The 15,081-nt window shown below is 25.7% G+C and overlaps 1 protein-coding gene across 5 annotated transcripts in view; it reads left to right on the forward strand.

Annotated features, from left to right (window-relative positions):
- LOC135931120 (uncharacterized) overlaps window positions 1-15,081 on the forward strand; it is a 79,016-nt gene that overhangs the window by 27,352 nt on the left and 36,583 nt on the right. For all 5 annotated transcript variants that reach the window (XM_065468005.1, XM_065468004.1, XM_065468006.1 and 2 more), the window contains one exon: window positions 13,336-14,204. In XM_065468005.1, the coding sequence (XP_065324077.1) occupies window positions 13,674-14,204 (531 nt within the window). In that variant the 5' untranslated portion in view covers window positions 13,336-13,673. The remainder of the gene's footprint in view (window positions 1-13,335; window positions 14,205-15,081) is intronic.

The following is a 15,081-nucleotide window of genomic DNA, read 5'->3' on the forward strand; positions in this document are numbered from 1 at the left end:
GTTCGAATTCAGAAAGGTTCTGATTTTTTTCATAAGCCAACTAATTGGTTCCGTGCTATGGCGGGGGATTTATAGTATGTCGGAGGCGGTGTAATTCCATTAATATAAATTAAAAAATAGCGAATTGCTATATTATGAAGACCAATAGTATATATCATTACCCATTAATTATATGAATAATTATTATATATAATGAACTGGTTTTACCACATTAAAATTAGAGCCCTGAATCGGAGATATTTTTTCAAATCAGATCTGAGAAAACAATAAACAGTTCAAAAAATGTTGTCCGACCGATTCAATCCAAGTTTTTTTTTTCAAAATTGGAGTCCAATTCTATGCTAAATTTATCTTAGAATTAGGTCTTATCCAATCTTATTTTTTTTGGACAGTTGAAATGATAGGATACGAAAGCGGAAATTATTAGGAAGGAAAATAAAAGTTAATTAATCATTTAAAATTTTCTATAGGTCCGGTCTAGCAAAAAATAGATTTTAAATTCATGGTTCAAATCTGATCTATTACATGATATATGTTTGAGTTCGACCGACCCGAGTTAGATCAGATTGGATTAGGATCAGTCTGTGCAAGTCTCCGTTAAAACTTTCTCTTATTTCCATATGATTTTCTATAGAAAAATTTATAAAAAGTTAGATACCCGACAAAAATTGGACAATCCACAAATTTATTCATTTCAAAAGTAAACGTTAAAATCCCCTTTTGAAACATCTTTCTTAAATAATTTGTTAAAATTAAAATATATTTAATATCCCGAAAATTTATTTTCCGGCTTTTCTTCAATTACCAAAAATATAATGTATCATTTAACCCTGGTCTTTTTTCACCGTAAAATAAATTGCAATTATTTTTAAAAAATTTTATTTTGACGGATAATGAACGGAATTTTAAGTTTTATGATTTTAAATTTATAAGATTATATAACTGAATAAATAAGATTTAAAATATATACCTCTTGGTGTTAAAATTTATTCCCCTTTACCAAATAAATGCATTAAAATTATTAATGGCTTTTATTATTTTAAGTAAATAATTAGTTTTATATTATAATTAAATGCACATGGAAATTTTAATAAAAATGTTTTGAGAATTTCAATTAATCCTGAAATGTAAATATTTATAGGTTATAATAATTTTAATGCAGATGCTATCTATTATGTTTCAACTTCCATAAACCGTGTAACCCACCCATTCTAGTTCTAGCCTAATATAATTTTGTAATGATCTAATAAAATCATATTTAAAAAAAAATTGAAAAATATTTTTATATAGTGAGATATAACTATTTTTTTATTAATTTTGATAATTTGCCTTCGAAGATGACCACCGTAAGTTTCATTCTTATTGTAATTATTACTTTATAGTTTTTAATATTATACATGGATTTAAAATGTTTTAATATTATACATTCTTTGGATTTGAAATATTTTAATATTATACATTCTTTGGATTTAAAATGTTTTAATTGTTTATAAATATCCCTACAAAAAGTGCCATGATAACTACCAATCATTTATTTTTATCGTTGATGGGCTATTATTACAGTGTTCACCAGATTTGATGAAAAACATTTCAATTTTTAATTATTTGAAAATAAAATTATTTGACTTGCAAAAATTGTTTATATATAACATTTATATATTCTTATTAATTTAAATAATTTTATTTACAAACGAATTAAGAAATATGGAAATGTTTTGAATTAAATCTGCACAACATTGTATATTCATAACACTCCTCCCCCCCCCCTTCATATTAATTTCTCTAAATTGTTTTGACTTTTATGAATATTATTTGCTGTAGTACATAAACATTTATAATTGAAGTGATCTCAACTTTCCTTCATAAATAATTTATTAATATTAAGCAGTGGATGAATCCTCATGAATGTTATTTTTTTCTCCATTTTCCGTTGCCTATTTGATAAATATTTTGTTATAGTTAACTATTAATTATTTTCCCCTCTAAATATTTATGGAATATATTTAAAAAATCCTCCAAGAGTGTCCAAACAAATTACATATACCAAACTCTCTTTATTTGAACTAGAGTAAACAAAATTACAAATTATTCTGAGTACGTCGTGTTCTAATTAAAAAAGCAGTCGTATAAAAAGACCCATATCGACGAGGGGAGGGTTGTCTACAAAATATTAATATTTTACAATGTAAATTAATAGATAAATGTTCTTATGTAGGGAAGGGGAGAAATTTTCAAATTTGTTTGATTTTTTAATTATAAAAAAATGTATGACGCTCAGCCGCTACCAGAGTTGTTAAAGTAGCACGCTATCTTTTTTGGTAGCTATAGCTCATAGCCGCTACTTTTTTTAAAATTATTTAATTTTTTAGCGCGCTACTTTTTTTAAAAGTAGCGAAGTAAAAAAATATAATGAATGTAAGTATAAACATGAAAATTTAAATATAATATCATAATTAATTATAATTTTTATTATTTAATTTTGAAATTTAAATATATTTTCAATTTTTAATTTATATTTTCAATCTGTGTTTATAATCTAAAATGGCATCGCCCATGGATATCCAAATCCTTGAAAGTGATTCAAACATGGAAGATTTAATGGAAGAAAATGTACTTAATAGCTCTAATAACGATTTCCCATTCCCTAGACTTGAAAAATTTTTTAAAATAAATATTAAAACAAAATCTGGATTCAAATTCCTGTGCTTAAAATGTAAAAAAAATATATCATCAAATCAATCGAGTAGCTATAACCTGAAGAAACACCTAAAGGTAAATTGTTATTTTTACATTATAATATTATTTATTTTATTAGACTGTTCACGCCAATTGCTATAAGGAAATAGAGAAACATATAAAAAATTTTGGTATAGGAGAATCTTCATTCAAAAAGACAAATACTATCCAAACCAAATTAACTGATAATAAACATGCCAATATTTCACAAAAATTGGCTGATAAAGTAATTGTTGATTTTATTATTGACACATTTCAGCCATTGTCCTTGGTTGATAATCCATCATTTACTATGATGATTAAAACTTTATCCCCTGGCACAACAGTTTTATGTCCGCAGACTTTTATGAATAAAATAGCCGACAACTTCAAAGTGATGAAAGATGCTCTAATAGTAGAGTTATCAGATATATCTTATGTATGTACACTGGCAGATAGTTGGACACATAACAGAAGGTAAAAACTTATTTATATTTATAAATTGATCTGATTAAATATTTTTAGAGCTTCCTTGCCCTCAAGTGCTAGTGTCGAGAAATTATTTAGCAAAGCAAAGCTTATACTTTCTGATCGTCGCTCTAGACTTGGGGATGATAATATTGAAATGATATTATTATTAAAATGCAACAAATTAAAATAAATATTTATTTATATTGCTTATTTTTTTATAATTTAAACTAACTATATTTTTATATTTATAAATGTTGATTTTTATATATTATTTATTATTCATTTACATTATAAGCAAAAAAAAAATAAAAAAAAATTGTTTCTAAAATTGTTTTTATAAAAAGTAGCTAATAGCGCGCTACTTTTTTTGACAAATAGCTATAGCGGTAGCGCACTACTTTTAAAAATAGCGTTTAACAACTCTGGCCGCTACTCACTAAGTATAATGAAGCATGTTTCAACATAACAGTAACAAAAACTCTTCTAACTGCCCCCTTCCTCTCCCATAATCACGCTACTATACCATTGAAGCGAATATAATATTTAATGTCAGCAATTTAATTTCTACACCTAAATATACTCTCAAATATTTAAAGTAAAGTCCTTACACCGACCTGTCAGTAGAAATTCTCTCTTACACGGTCGTACCTTGATTATAAATTTTTATTTTGGGCTAGACTCAGACCTCGGCTAAATTTTAAACTATTTTGTTTCTTCTATATTTTTACAAAGTTTTTTTTATAGAATAACAGTAGAAAAATTTATTTTCCTATGACACTTTTCCGTTTTCCTTAAAATATCGTACTTTTTTTAGTGGTCTAATAATGTTCTATTTTTCTGATTCGGATCGACTTAAACTAATTTCTAAAATAAAATTTTAGCTCCTCGGATATTTGAGAAAAAAATACTCGATGGATCGGCTTAAAATTTTTATCTGGACCTAAAAAAAAGGTTGGATATGGGGCTAATCTAACTTTTCAAAGATATTTATATTTATTGATATATTTATCCGTATGCGTATAGGTTATGAATATGTCAACCAATAGTCCAAGTGTCTCTTTATGATATTATATATTTTTTTATTTGATGCAACTAAATAAATATAACATCGTTTTTTTGCATAAATTTTTATTTATTTTAGAATATCAATTTTCCTAAATATGACCAAATAAAAACGTAATTACCATAACCAAAAGGTCCCATGGGTCTTATTTAAAAAAAATTTATTTTATTTTATTATGTATAATATATATACATAAAAATGTGGTGTGCATAAAAAAAGGATTTTATATAATAACTTTTTCTTTTTTTGAAAAAAATATATATATTAAGCTATCAATAAAAAAACACTTTATAAAGGTCCAAAGAAATTATTGAGAAAATTGAGGTTTATTATACACGTGGACAATCTCTCATATACTATATTTTGTTCAAAAACTATGCTTAGTCGGGGAAAGAGCATTGACGTTTTTAGATAACGCCATTGGGTGTATATAAATGAGAACGGCTTTGCATTTCAATTTTAAGTTACACCAATGGCGTCTTTATCTCATTTTTTTACATTCATCGATTTATTTAAACTCCGTTTATAATAAAATTATACTTAAAAAAACTCACCATGGAATAGTGTTTACATTTTTTAAACATTCGCCAGACGGATTCAGTAAAATTTTATTAAACCTCATCAATAAATCAAGAATAAAATATGATATTCAATCGTATTAAATCTATTATGTAGATATTAATATTTAATTTATGAAATGAAATGAATTTATTATTTGCATTCTTATATTATTCTTATTTAATGTTTATATTTAATTTTATTAAAATTTATGACTTAAAAGTAAAATATTTGTTGGATCTCTAATTTATTATAGGTAATAATAAAATAACCGTTATTTTAATATTCCTTTTTACGAATGTAATAAAACTAAGTCTTAAATTTAAAGTCGAACTCAAGTATGACATTTTTAATAGATTATATTTTTCAAATTATTCAGTTTTTCTTGTCGTTTTGAAAACAAGTGATGTTTCTGGCGATTAAATTTAATTTTTTTAAATATCTATTTGATCAAAACGTTTCAAAATAATATATAGATGATAATAAACTAAGTTTAATCAATTTTTATTGGCTTAGCCGATTAATTAGTAGATAAAATGGCTAATTAGCCTTAGCTATAACCCATAAAGTTGTTAGGACTAATTAATCGTAGTCATTTTAATTGACCAGGCTTAGAGACGTTTTCAAAACGGCTCATATAGCATAAAGTTCTTAATCCATTAATGGTCAAGATTTTTATAGTGGATAAAAATGCCCAAAGGTAATAGAAAAAAATTATGTATAATATTATAAGATCAAAAAACAATAGAAATCTTTATTCTTTTTTTGTAATTTATAATAAAAACGAGAGAATGTTTTTATATTATGAAAATCCTTGAAACATTTAATATGAAGTGCGATTTGACATGTTTGGCACATATATCTTGAGTGCGTATGGCAATATCTGCTTTCCATCTATAATTTTGGATAAATAATGTCCAGATCAATCAGTAGGGTTTTCACTCTGTAATGCAAACTAACTTGCGTGCTCTCTACTTAAATTTTTAATGGTGTTCGAAGGAGGTAGTTAGTAACTTATCGCCTAAATGCAAGCAAAATCTTCTTGTCATCTCGATTCACGAATTTTCAGATTTCCCACGATTTACCAAAGCTACATCTATAAAAATGGTAAATATTGGCCACCACCATTTCCCTCTTATTTTAATGCTATATGTATGTATGAGATTATTGCACAGATCAACACCACCCATGTGTTTGTTATAAGCAGTAATCATATTTGGTTGAGGAATTTTTATTTTAGATGGAATACCTTGAAACATTGAAGAGCAATGAGATGGTGTGGCATTCGATGCAACGGTCATCACCGAATTATTATTTCAGCGAACTATAAATATTTCGTTTAATTTTTCGAACTTATAATCATAACATCCGCTTTCTTTTTTTGCTACGCCTTTATAGATTCAACTGGGCAATGCTCTATTCTATTATCCCCACAGTTCCAGTTGTAAAATATCTAATTTGTTTTAAGTATGACAAGCTTAAATGAGGTAAAGAAATTATCAAAATATATTTTATGATAATTTGGTTTTTGTAATACATTTGATAATTTTATGATTACATTTCCACCTAATCCATATTCTTTATCGCTTTTTACTTAATATATATGAAATGAAAATACGTAACCGTTGGAAGAAGCCAATATCCAAGATTTGTATTTTAATCTAATTGGTTTTCTTTTTACGAACATTTTGCCAGAATATCTTCCTTATTATGGTATCATCTGTTCATCTATTGATAAATTATGTTTGAAAACTCCGAATTGTTGAAATTTATTATTCACCTAACTTTATAAAATCTATCTGTGTATCTATTTTAGTATTGTCTGCCAAATGAATATTATATTTCGAAATTGTAATTGCATTGTATTCTGGATTATTGGAGTAGAAATATCACTATCATTAGACCAATATATCCTTTCTTGTGGAAGCGAATGATATCCAGTAAATAATAGAATTCCAATAAATCTCTTAATATATGGGATGGTCACATATATTAGGCCTATTCATTTGTTTTGCATAAATATTACTTTGATTTACAATTAGGGAATATAAGTCTTCATTGAAAATGAAAGAAAATATATCTGATGGACTTTAACCATGAAAATCGTCTTCAAGTTTTATTATATCTTACCCCTTGAAAGGGCTTATAGAATATAATGCATCAGTTTTTCTCCATTTTAAATGGCGAGAAATTACAGAATACCCTCATGTAGAAAATGGTTCTGGAATGTCGTCATCAATTGAATTATGAATCTCCAATTCACCAGCAGTATCTGAAAGTAAAACTCCGTCATTTGTTAAGTCATTTTCGTCAAAATCTTCATCACTAATTGCAGATGGGTTTGGTGGAATTATAACTATATCTCTTTCTTCAATTGGCTCCTCTTCACAAAGTTGAGCAAGCCCTTGTTCAATTGTTAGAAAACGATTCATTTTAAAATTTTAATTAAAAATTAAATATTTATTTCTTAGAATTATGATTTTATTTTGATTGAATTGACAAAACAGGTGCATAATAAGAAAAAATTAAAAATTTAAAGATAAAATAAAATGTTCAGCAAGAAATGAACCGAATATTTGCGAATGATTTTATAACATTTGATCGAGATAAAAAATTATAAAAGGAACATATTATTTGATCTTATGGGGCTTAAAAAAAATTTTAAAATAATTTTTAAAAGACCTAAAATTTTGAAAATATTCAGAATGCTCGAGCCACCCCCCCCCCCTTTAGTGAGGGTATTCGTTTTAAGTATAATTTAAAAAATTATAATTCATTATGTTTAAATTTTCTAAAATAATTTATACTGCTTGATTGTTATCGGTGCATATATGCACCAGTCAACTTTATATGGTTACCTATTAAAATTTTAATTATTTATAAATTCAAAAATGATTGATAAATAAAATATAGATATATCTATAAAAAAAATATGCACACTAGTTTTCATCGAAATAATTTCATAATATGCTCGTGAGATCACTTAGAAGACTTTGCATTTTAGACCTCATAAATTCGCCATGGTTGATTACAGTATTACGAATTGTTCAGTATTTTTTTTGTACAAATAATAGAGTGTCAGTATTAAATAAGAAATTGGTTAAATATAATTTGATCAATAAAACAAAATAATTTGGCCATTAAAAATTTTTTTTTAACTAATAAATTCGCGCCATATGAAACGAAACATTTACTTATTAAATTAATTTAATTAATTGCAAATTTTCAATGTAAAATATTTCATTCATGCTTAAACAGGTGTCGGCTATCTTTGGCCTTCTTTTAACATGTTTTTTCCATAGCTTTTGGGTGGTTGATATCATATAATTCTTGGAAAATATTTTAGAATTTAAACTGTCAGTATTTTATTTAAAAACTGAACATTCTTAAAACTGAGATTTTAATATAAAACTGTGGATATTTAAATTTAAAACTTCTCATTCATTTCACCTTTTTTAAAATATTATTTTTCCTATTTGACTTTTAAAATGAATCCTATCTCTTATTTTTACAAGATAACCCAAATAGAAAAAAGAAAAAAAAAGAAGAGAAATAGATAAAAAAATAATTTTAGAATGATAAATTATTTAGTAAGCTTATAAGGTGTTTATTGTATACCGTATAAGATACATCAAAATTAACATACAAATCGAATTCCATATTCAAGAAGATAAGCTTCATATTTTAGTATCAAAATATTAATTTGATTATATGCTTAAAAATTTTGGTATTAAATTTGTACATTATTCAATTCTAGCGTCACAATATCACTTCGTGATATAATGTAATTTAATTCTCATCTTATATATTTGACTTATGAAACAAATATGACAAATCAAGTATATGCAAAAAATGTATATAATTAAATTATATTTTTTGGGTGAGGAGAGGAGTATAAATTTCTTCATACTGATTTATGCTGTTCTCTCATTATAAAAGAGAGAAAGAAAATACAAAAAAGGAAATAAATATGAGCTTTCAACAAGTTTATCAGTATAGAATGTTTCTTAATAATTTTAACTTAATATTTTTTTATACCTTTATAAACTGCCTCGACCACATAATTTAGAAGAAACAAATATTTAAATATAATCATTTATGTGAACAAATTCTTTTTTTTATAAGCATGACAATTGTTTGAAATATTTCATCTAATCGTAAAAAAACTGCATATATGCACTTTAAATATCTAACATTTTAATAAACTATAAATGGCTAATATATTATTGGAAGCATGCATAGTAATAAATTATATTAGACAAATACAATAATGAAAACTCTTCATTTGAAAATATTTCTGAAATGGTAGCCCTGGGGTTTGGTAATCACGTGCAATGTCCGTTTTTATGAAAATTGGGTTTAAGACTATCATGGTCTTGACACAATTTCGAACCTTCAAGTGCAAGGCTCAAAAATGCTATATTAAATCGGTTATTATAATACTTTATCAATCAACATTGCACAATATTAGCCAATCTCAAGGATAAAATAAATATCAGGGTTGATATACAGGTCTGGCCTCAACTTATTTGATAAACCTGCAGAGATATCTATAATAGGGTTTTCTATTAATAAATAATAATTTCAATTTTAGGATTTTAATTTTAATCCAATAAATACCTTGGTACATCTTTAGTACTTTCGCTGTAGGGCTTCCAAAAAAAAACGGTATGATTTTAAAAATCTTGACCAGACACGGTCTATTTTAAAATATGATAAAATTATATCCATTATTTAGTTAGAAAATCATAATGAAACGTATTAATATTCATTATTTAAATTTTTGAAACAATTTGTAAAATATAGCAAAAATTATTCAAATTAAAAATTTAAGACCGGGCCGTAAAATGATCAAAAATAAAAATCCGAGCAGGGCCAAAAGATTAAATAAATTCCGGGCTGGATTTGAATATGAAATTTTTTTTCCAAATCTGGGCAGGGCAGGTCTCTGATAAATATACAAACAAGACTATACCATAAAAATAAAAACAATCTTAAAATGAATTACAAAATAATATTTATAAATTCTTTTGTAGCACTCCCTAAATATTCACACCTAAATTATAAGTGAGCCACTCCATGCTTGTATTCAATTATTCCATCAGCGTTGTTAACTATACTTAACTGATACCTATACAAATGCCAAGATACTGATTCTATAAAATTTAATATTTTGTTTTATTTTAATAGTTTTAATATACGTTAAAATAATTAGATATTTTTTAAATTTGAATTAAAGAGATATTTATCTTGTCTCGATACTAACCCGTAAATTTATGATAAGAAATGATACATATCGATGCTAAAAGTGTACAATAAAAAGTATCATATATAGCTATAAATTAGTGATCTACAATTCCCGACCGGGCAAGAGGTCGGTGCGTTGAATTTTTAAAATATAATATTATTCAATTTTGTGAAATATTTTAAAATTCTTGTATGAAACAAGGCGCTAATATTTTTTATTTGTAGAATATTTTCTTTTACACTTGAAAAAATAATAAATATTTCAATAAATTCGGGCCGGCGGACGAATAATTTTTATATTTGGTTGGGCGTTTTGGGAGAAATAAAAAAAATTTGCCTTTAGACAAATTTTTGGACTGCATCAAGCTTGAAAAATTAGCCCCTCACTGCTATTAAATAAAAAATATACGTTAAATTAAGTATATTCTAAATGCTAATAAAAAAAAGAAAGTTAATCTTTGATAGCAGCTATTAAAGAAACATCTCCAAAAATTTTACATTATGCAGTATTATGAATTATAATAAGAGACTTTTATTTTTAATAAAACAATTAAATTTATTTTTAAAAAAAATAACGCAATCTTAAATTATCTATTTTATTAATTCATATCTTTTATTACTATAATCGATTATTTTAAAAAATTTACAAAATCAATTATATAAAATTTATAATTTAATTAATAACTATGCTGAGTACTTGAGGCCGTCTAGGGTCTAAAAATATTATTTAGGCCCGATTATTTTTTAAAAAACGGACCTAAAAAAATCTAAAAATAGAAAATGCTATATAACTCGAATTTTTCATGGATTATTACAGAAAATTTAGTGTTTATTTAATATAAAAATGTGTTTAAATAAAATTTTAGAGCCGAGCTCTAGACTAAAAATAAATAAAAAATTAGGGCCGGCCTCAGATTTAAGAGTTAATATAAATTTCGGGCCGAAAAATTTAATTTGTCGAGCTTTACTGAGTGCTACGGAATTATTAAATTATTATAATTCCTACCCAGGTGGGTGGAAAACCATTTTAATTTAAAAAAACGATGGTGTAAACGCCTAAATTTTAATTTGAACTATATAGAACATAACTTGACAAAAAACCAATCTAAGTCCTCAAATAAAAAAAACTAACCAGAAAATTTTACGAATTATATAATTTTCGTGAGTTTTAAGAGATACGAAATATGTCCCGAATCTTCCATTAAATTTTCAAGTTAAATTTTCCATTTAAAATATTCAAAATGTCTGATGTGAATTTTTTTAATATTATTTGATATTTGTCTCGCAAAAATTTCACAAATGATAAAATGATTTAATTTTTACAATTCATAAAACTTTTAGAAATCACAAAACATTCGCTAATTAGAAAAAATCATTTGGGCCAATATTTTATTACATTGAAAATGGCTTTGTTTTTTCCCTTTGAATTAGCTTATCGAGATTTAATTTTTTATATTTAGACATAGCCTTATAAATATATTGCTAAATCATTTTTATTCAATTACAAAAAAAGACAATCTAGCACTTATAAAATTTTTTTTTTAATTTATCCCTAAATGGACAAATTTTTAAGATTTATTTAATTTTTAAATGAGGTAAAAGATAATCTAATCTATATCTATAAGTCGTTTTAGAAGACATCGGAGTGTGAAAAAAATGATAATTACAATTAACAATAATAATTTTCATATTCAGAAAAATTTTTGCAAGAGAAAAAGGAATTTTAATTTTATTGAATAAGGTAAAGTATCTTTTTGAAATAATAAAGGTAGTGTCCGGTTAAATTCTTGAATCCCATCTCCGACATTTAATGAATGCCATTCTTCTTAGCATAGGAAAAGGTTTAAACTGAAATTTGGCCTTTATCAAATATCTTAAGGCCATCTTCTTATGACAATTACTTTCTGTAATAGCAAATATATTGGTATATATTTTTTTAGCTTATTATTTTTGAAAAGCGATGAATATGCATGCATTTGTAAACCTAGTCGGAGGGGGGGGGTGCTTTTTTAAAAATAATATTGCACACTTTTTTACATAATTTTTTTCTGGAAAATTAATATAAGTGTCATTGTTTGGAAGATCATTTATTAGCCTAATGATATTTACAAAAACTTGCAAAATCTTCCAAGTCTTCCCCTAGCTACGCCTATGCTATTTAAATTAAACCATCATTTTTTATTCATATTTTTTAAATGCTCGCACGCATATGCTTGTTAAACATTATCGCGTCGGTGTAGCAAGATACAAGTAATGCTATGAACTCTATTATTTTTCACAATATTACTCCATTAATGATTTTATTTATTTATATAAGTATTTATGACTAGGATGGACAGGAATGAACACCTGACAAATCAAGATCTTTAAATAAAAGACGCAATGGTTGTTGATCTTCATTTTAATAATCAAAATTAACTTGAAATTCCTCAACAAGATTTCATTAGATTTTGAACCATAAATATTTAAAAAAATGAATCAGATTATAATCTAATGAACACCTAATCGGCTCGGCCCGAACAATTTGTGCAAAATATTTATTACTGGGCTATTATTTTAATTAATTTTTTAAAAGGTTAGATTAGAGTTTATGGCCTTTTTCCTTACAAAAAAATTATAAAGGGCCCGATCAAAAATTTATGTGGGGCGGTTCGGGCCAGGCCGTGTCGACCTTAACTTAATTCATGCATATAAATTTGACACATGGACCTTGGGAAAATGTTAAAATCAATAACAATAACATCCATCCTTAATTCATCGATTATTGAAAATAATTAAAGTTACAATGCTATACAGCTGTTAATTATCATCAATCAATAGCTTTATAAAATTAAAGTTTTTTTAAATTTATTTTCAATTGTGTTTAATAAAAATAGAGTAGTTAACGATTAAAAGTTGGGAGTTTTTAAAAAAAAATATTATAAGATAGAGAAAGGTTCAATACATAACATAATATGATCTTTAATTGTAAGCCCTTCATTCATAAATTGTTACTCCACTAGGAATAATAAATATTATATTTTTTTAAAATAATCTTGATTGTTGATTCTCGTTGCAAAATCAGAAAACGGATTATTTTTTCAATATTATATTAAAAAAATATTAGCATTTGTGTTATTTCGAGAAATTCAAATAATTTTTTCATATCATATGAAAAATTTAAATAAATATATCTCATTTGATATATAAAAAGATCTAATCAAATTAAAACCGATAATTGAATTTAAATTTCTCTAAAAGTGTTAATTTTACAAATTTTTTATTTAAAAAAAAATATATAGTCATATGAAATGAAGAAGAAAAGGATAATCCCATTTAAATTCAACCTATTATAATATGAATCACTGCCCATTTCAAGCATGATAATGGCATAGTTTTAATCTAATTAATATGTCTTTCGTTGGCTGCAATTAAAAAAAAGAGATTATTCTCCAAACGAATAAAATAAATATAAATTAGATAAAAAAATTCAACACATTTACCGTAAAAATTATCTTATATGGAAAGAAGCATAACAAAAGACTAAGGGCAGTATTCCCAATCTCAACAGTATTATCAAAAGATAAATTGAATCACTTATAAATAATATGATTTAAATTTTTTTTAACTTGCTTCTAAAATGGAGAATGTGGTTGAAGCCGAATCTCACCTCAATATAGGAAATTCGCCTCGCCTAAAAACTATACTCGATAGTGGATTTTATGACGATAGTCCACCCGACCAGCTTTCTCTGCGTTCTTCGACATCTTCTTCGAAAGAAATACCCGCCAAAAATGTTCATAATTGCGCGAACGTTGACTTTTCCAATCGGTACCTTGGAGGTTCATATATCACCAATAATCAAGACAATTACCTAAATTATAGTAACGATATCGAGAATAGTCGAATCACCGATTCATTCTCCTCTACTAGTTCTCGGGACACTACTAGTCTTAGTTCCGGCCCTATTCTGAGCTGTAATCTTAGCGCTGATAGTACAGATGGAAGCGGAAAATATCTTAAAATTTCCGAAAAATATGGTAATGATTATTCGTCGAAATCGGTTTACGGAGGTGATCCTTCTTGCTACACGACTTTACCCCATATTAATTGGAAACGGATCGAAGATGAGCTTAATCTGTCTCGTGCCAAGCTTCATTCTTCTTATATGGTATTTTCTTCTTAATATATAATTTAATATCTCTAAAATTGAAAGGGGGGGGGGATCAAAAAAAACAATGGAATTACTTTGTTTTTTAAAGTCTCATTTAAAGTTACATTATTTTTAAATGTACCTAAATTAATTATTTATTTTTTTTCAGTTTTCTTTAAAGATTGAACTAATTTTATTTAAATGTAAACTTTTGACACTATCCTTTATTTGCATTTATTGAAGCAAGATGCCCAATATACGTTAAATTTTTTTAGCACTGTTTAATTCTTTCTAGTATATAGTTTTTTAATAAAGCCTATATTCAAGTTTTCATCTTTTTATGGTTATATATATCATCGACTGCACTGCAAATCCTTGTATCTGGCATTTTTAGTAAAGTCGATTTTTTTGCATAAATAATTTTATCATATAATTGCACCATCCATTGAAATTTCCAAATTTCAGGATAGTAACTTCTGGGGGGGGGGAGGTACGTTATAGTCAGTATCAATATTATATTTCATCAGTAGATCACATATTATTGATCTAAAAAATTTTTAACACGTTTCATTGTAGTTTCGGTTGTCCAAGAAGTAGAAATTGGTAGAGATGAAGCAATTAACGTTTTAGAAATTAATGAATTAAAAACTTGCCCTCTTTTTCAATATTAAAAAACATTATTATTAATATTTTTACCTGATTTATTATTTCTTGTTCAGAAAGTTTATGGAAACAATTCTGGAAAGGAGTTCACAATTATCATTTTATTTTATTATTCAATTAAAATTCAATATTTTTTAAATATTATCATTTTCAGTCTAATTCTGGTTTGAGGATAATTATCTTTGATTGGTTTTATTTTATACATTTCTTATTTTTTTTTGTCGATTTCAAA

This window comes from Gordionus sp. m RMFG-2023, chromosome 1 (assembly GCF_954871325.1).
Source record: "Gordionus sp. m RMFG-2023 chromosome 1, tfGorSpeb1-WG-v2, whole genome shotgun sequence".
NCBI lineage: Eukaryota > Metazoa > Nematomorpha > Gordioida > Chordodea > Parachordodidae > Gordionus > Gordionus sp. m RMFG-2023.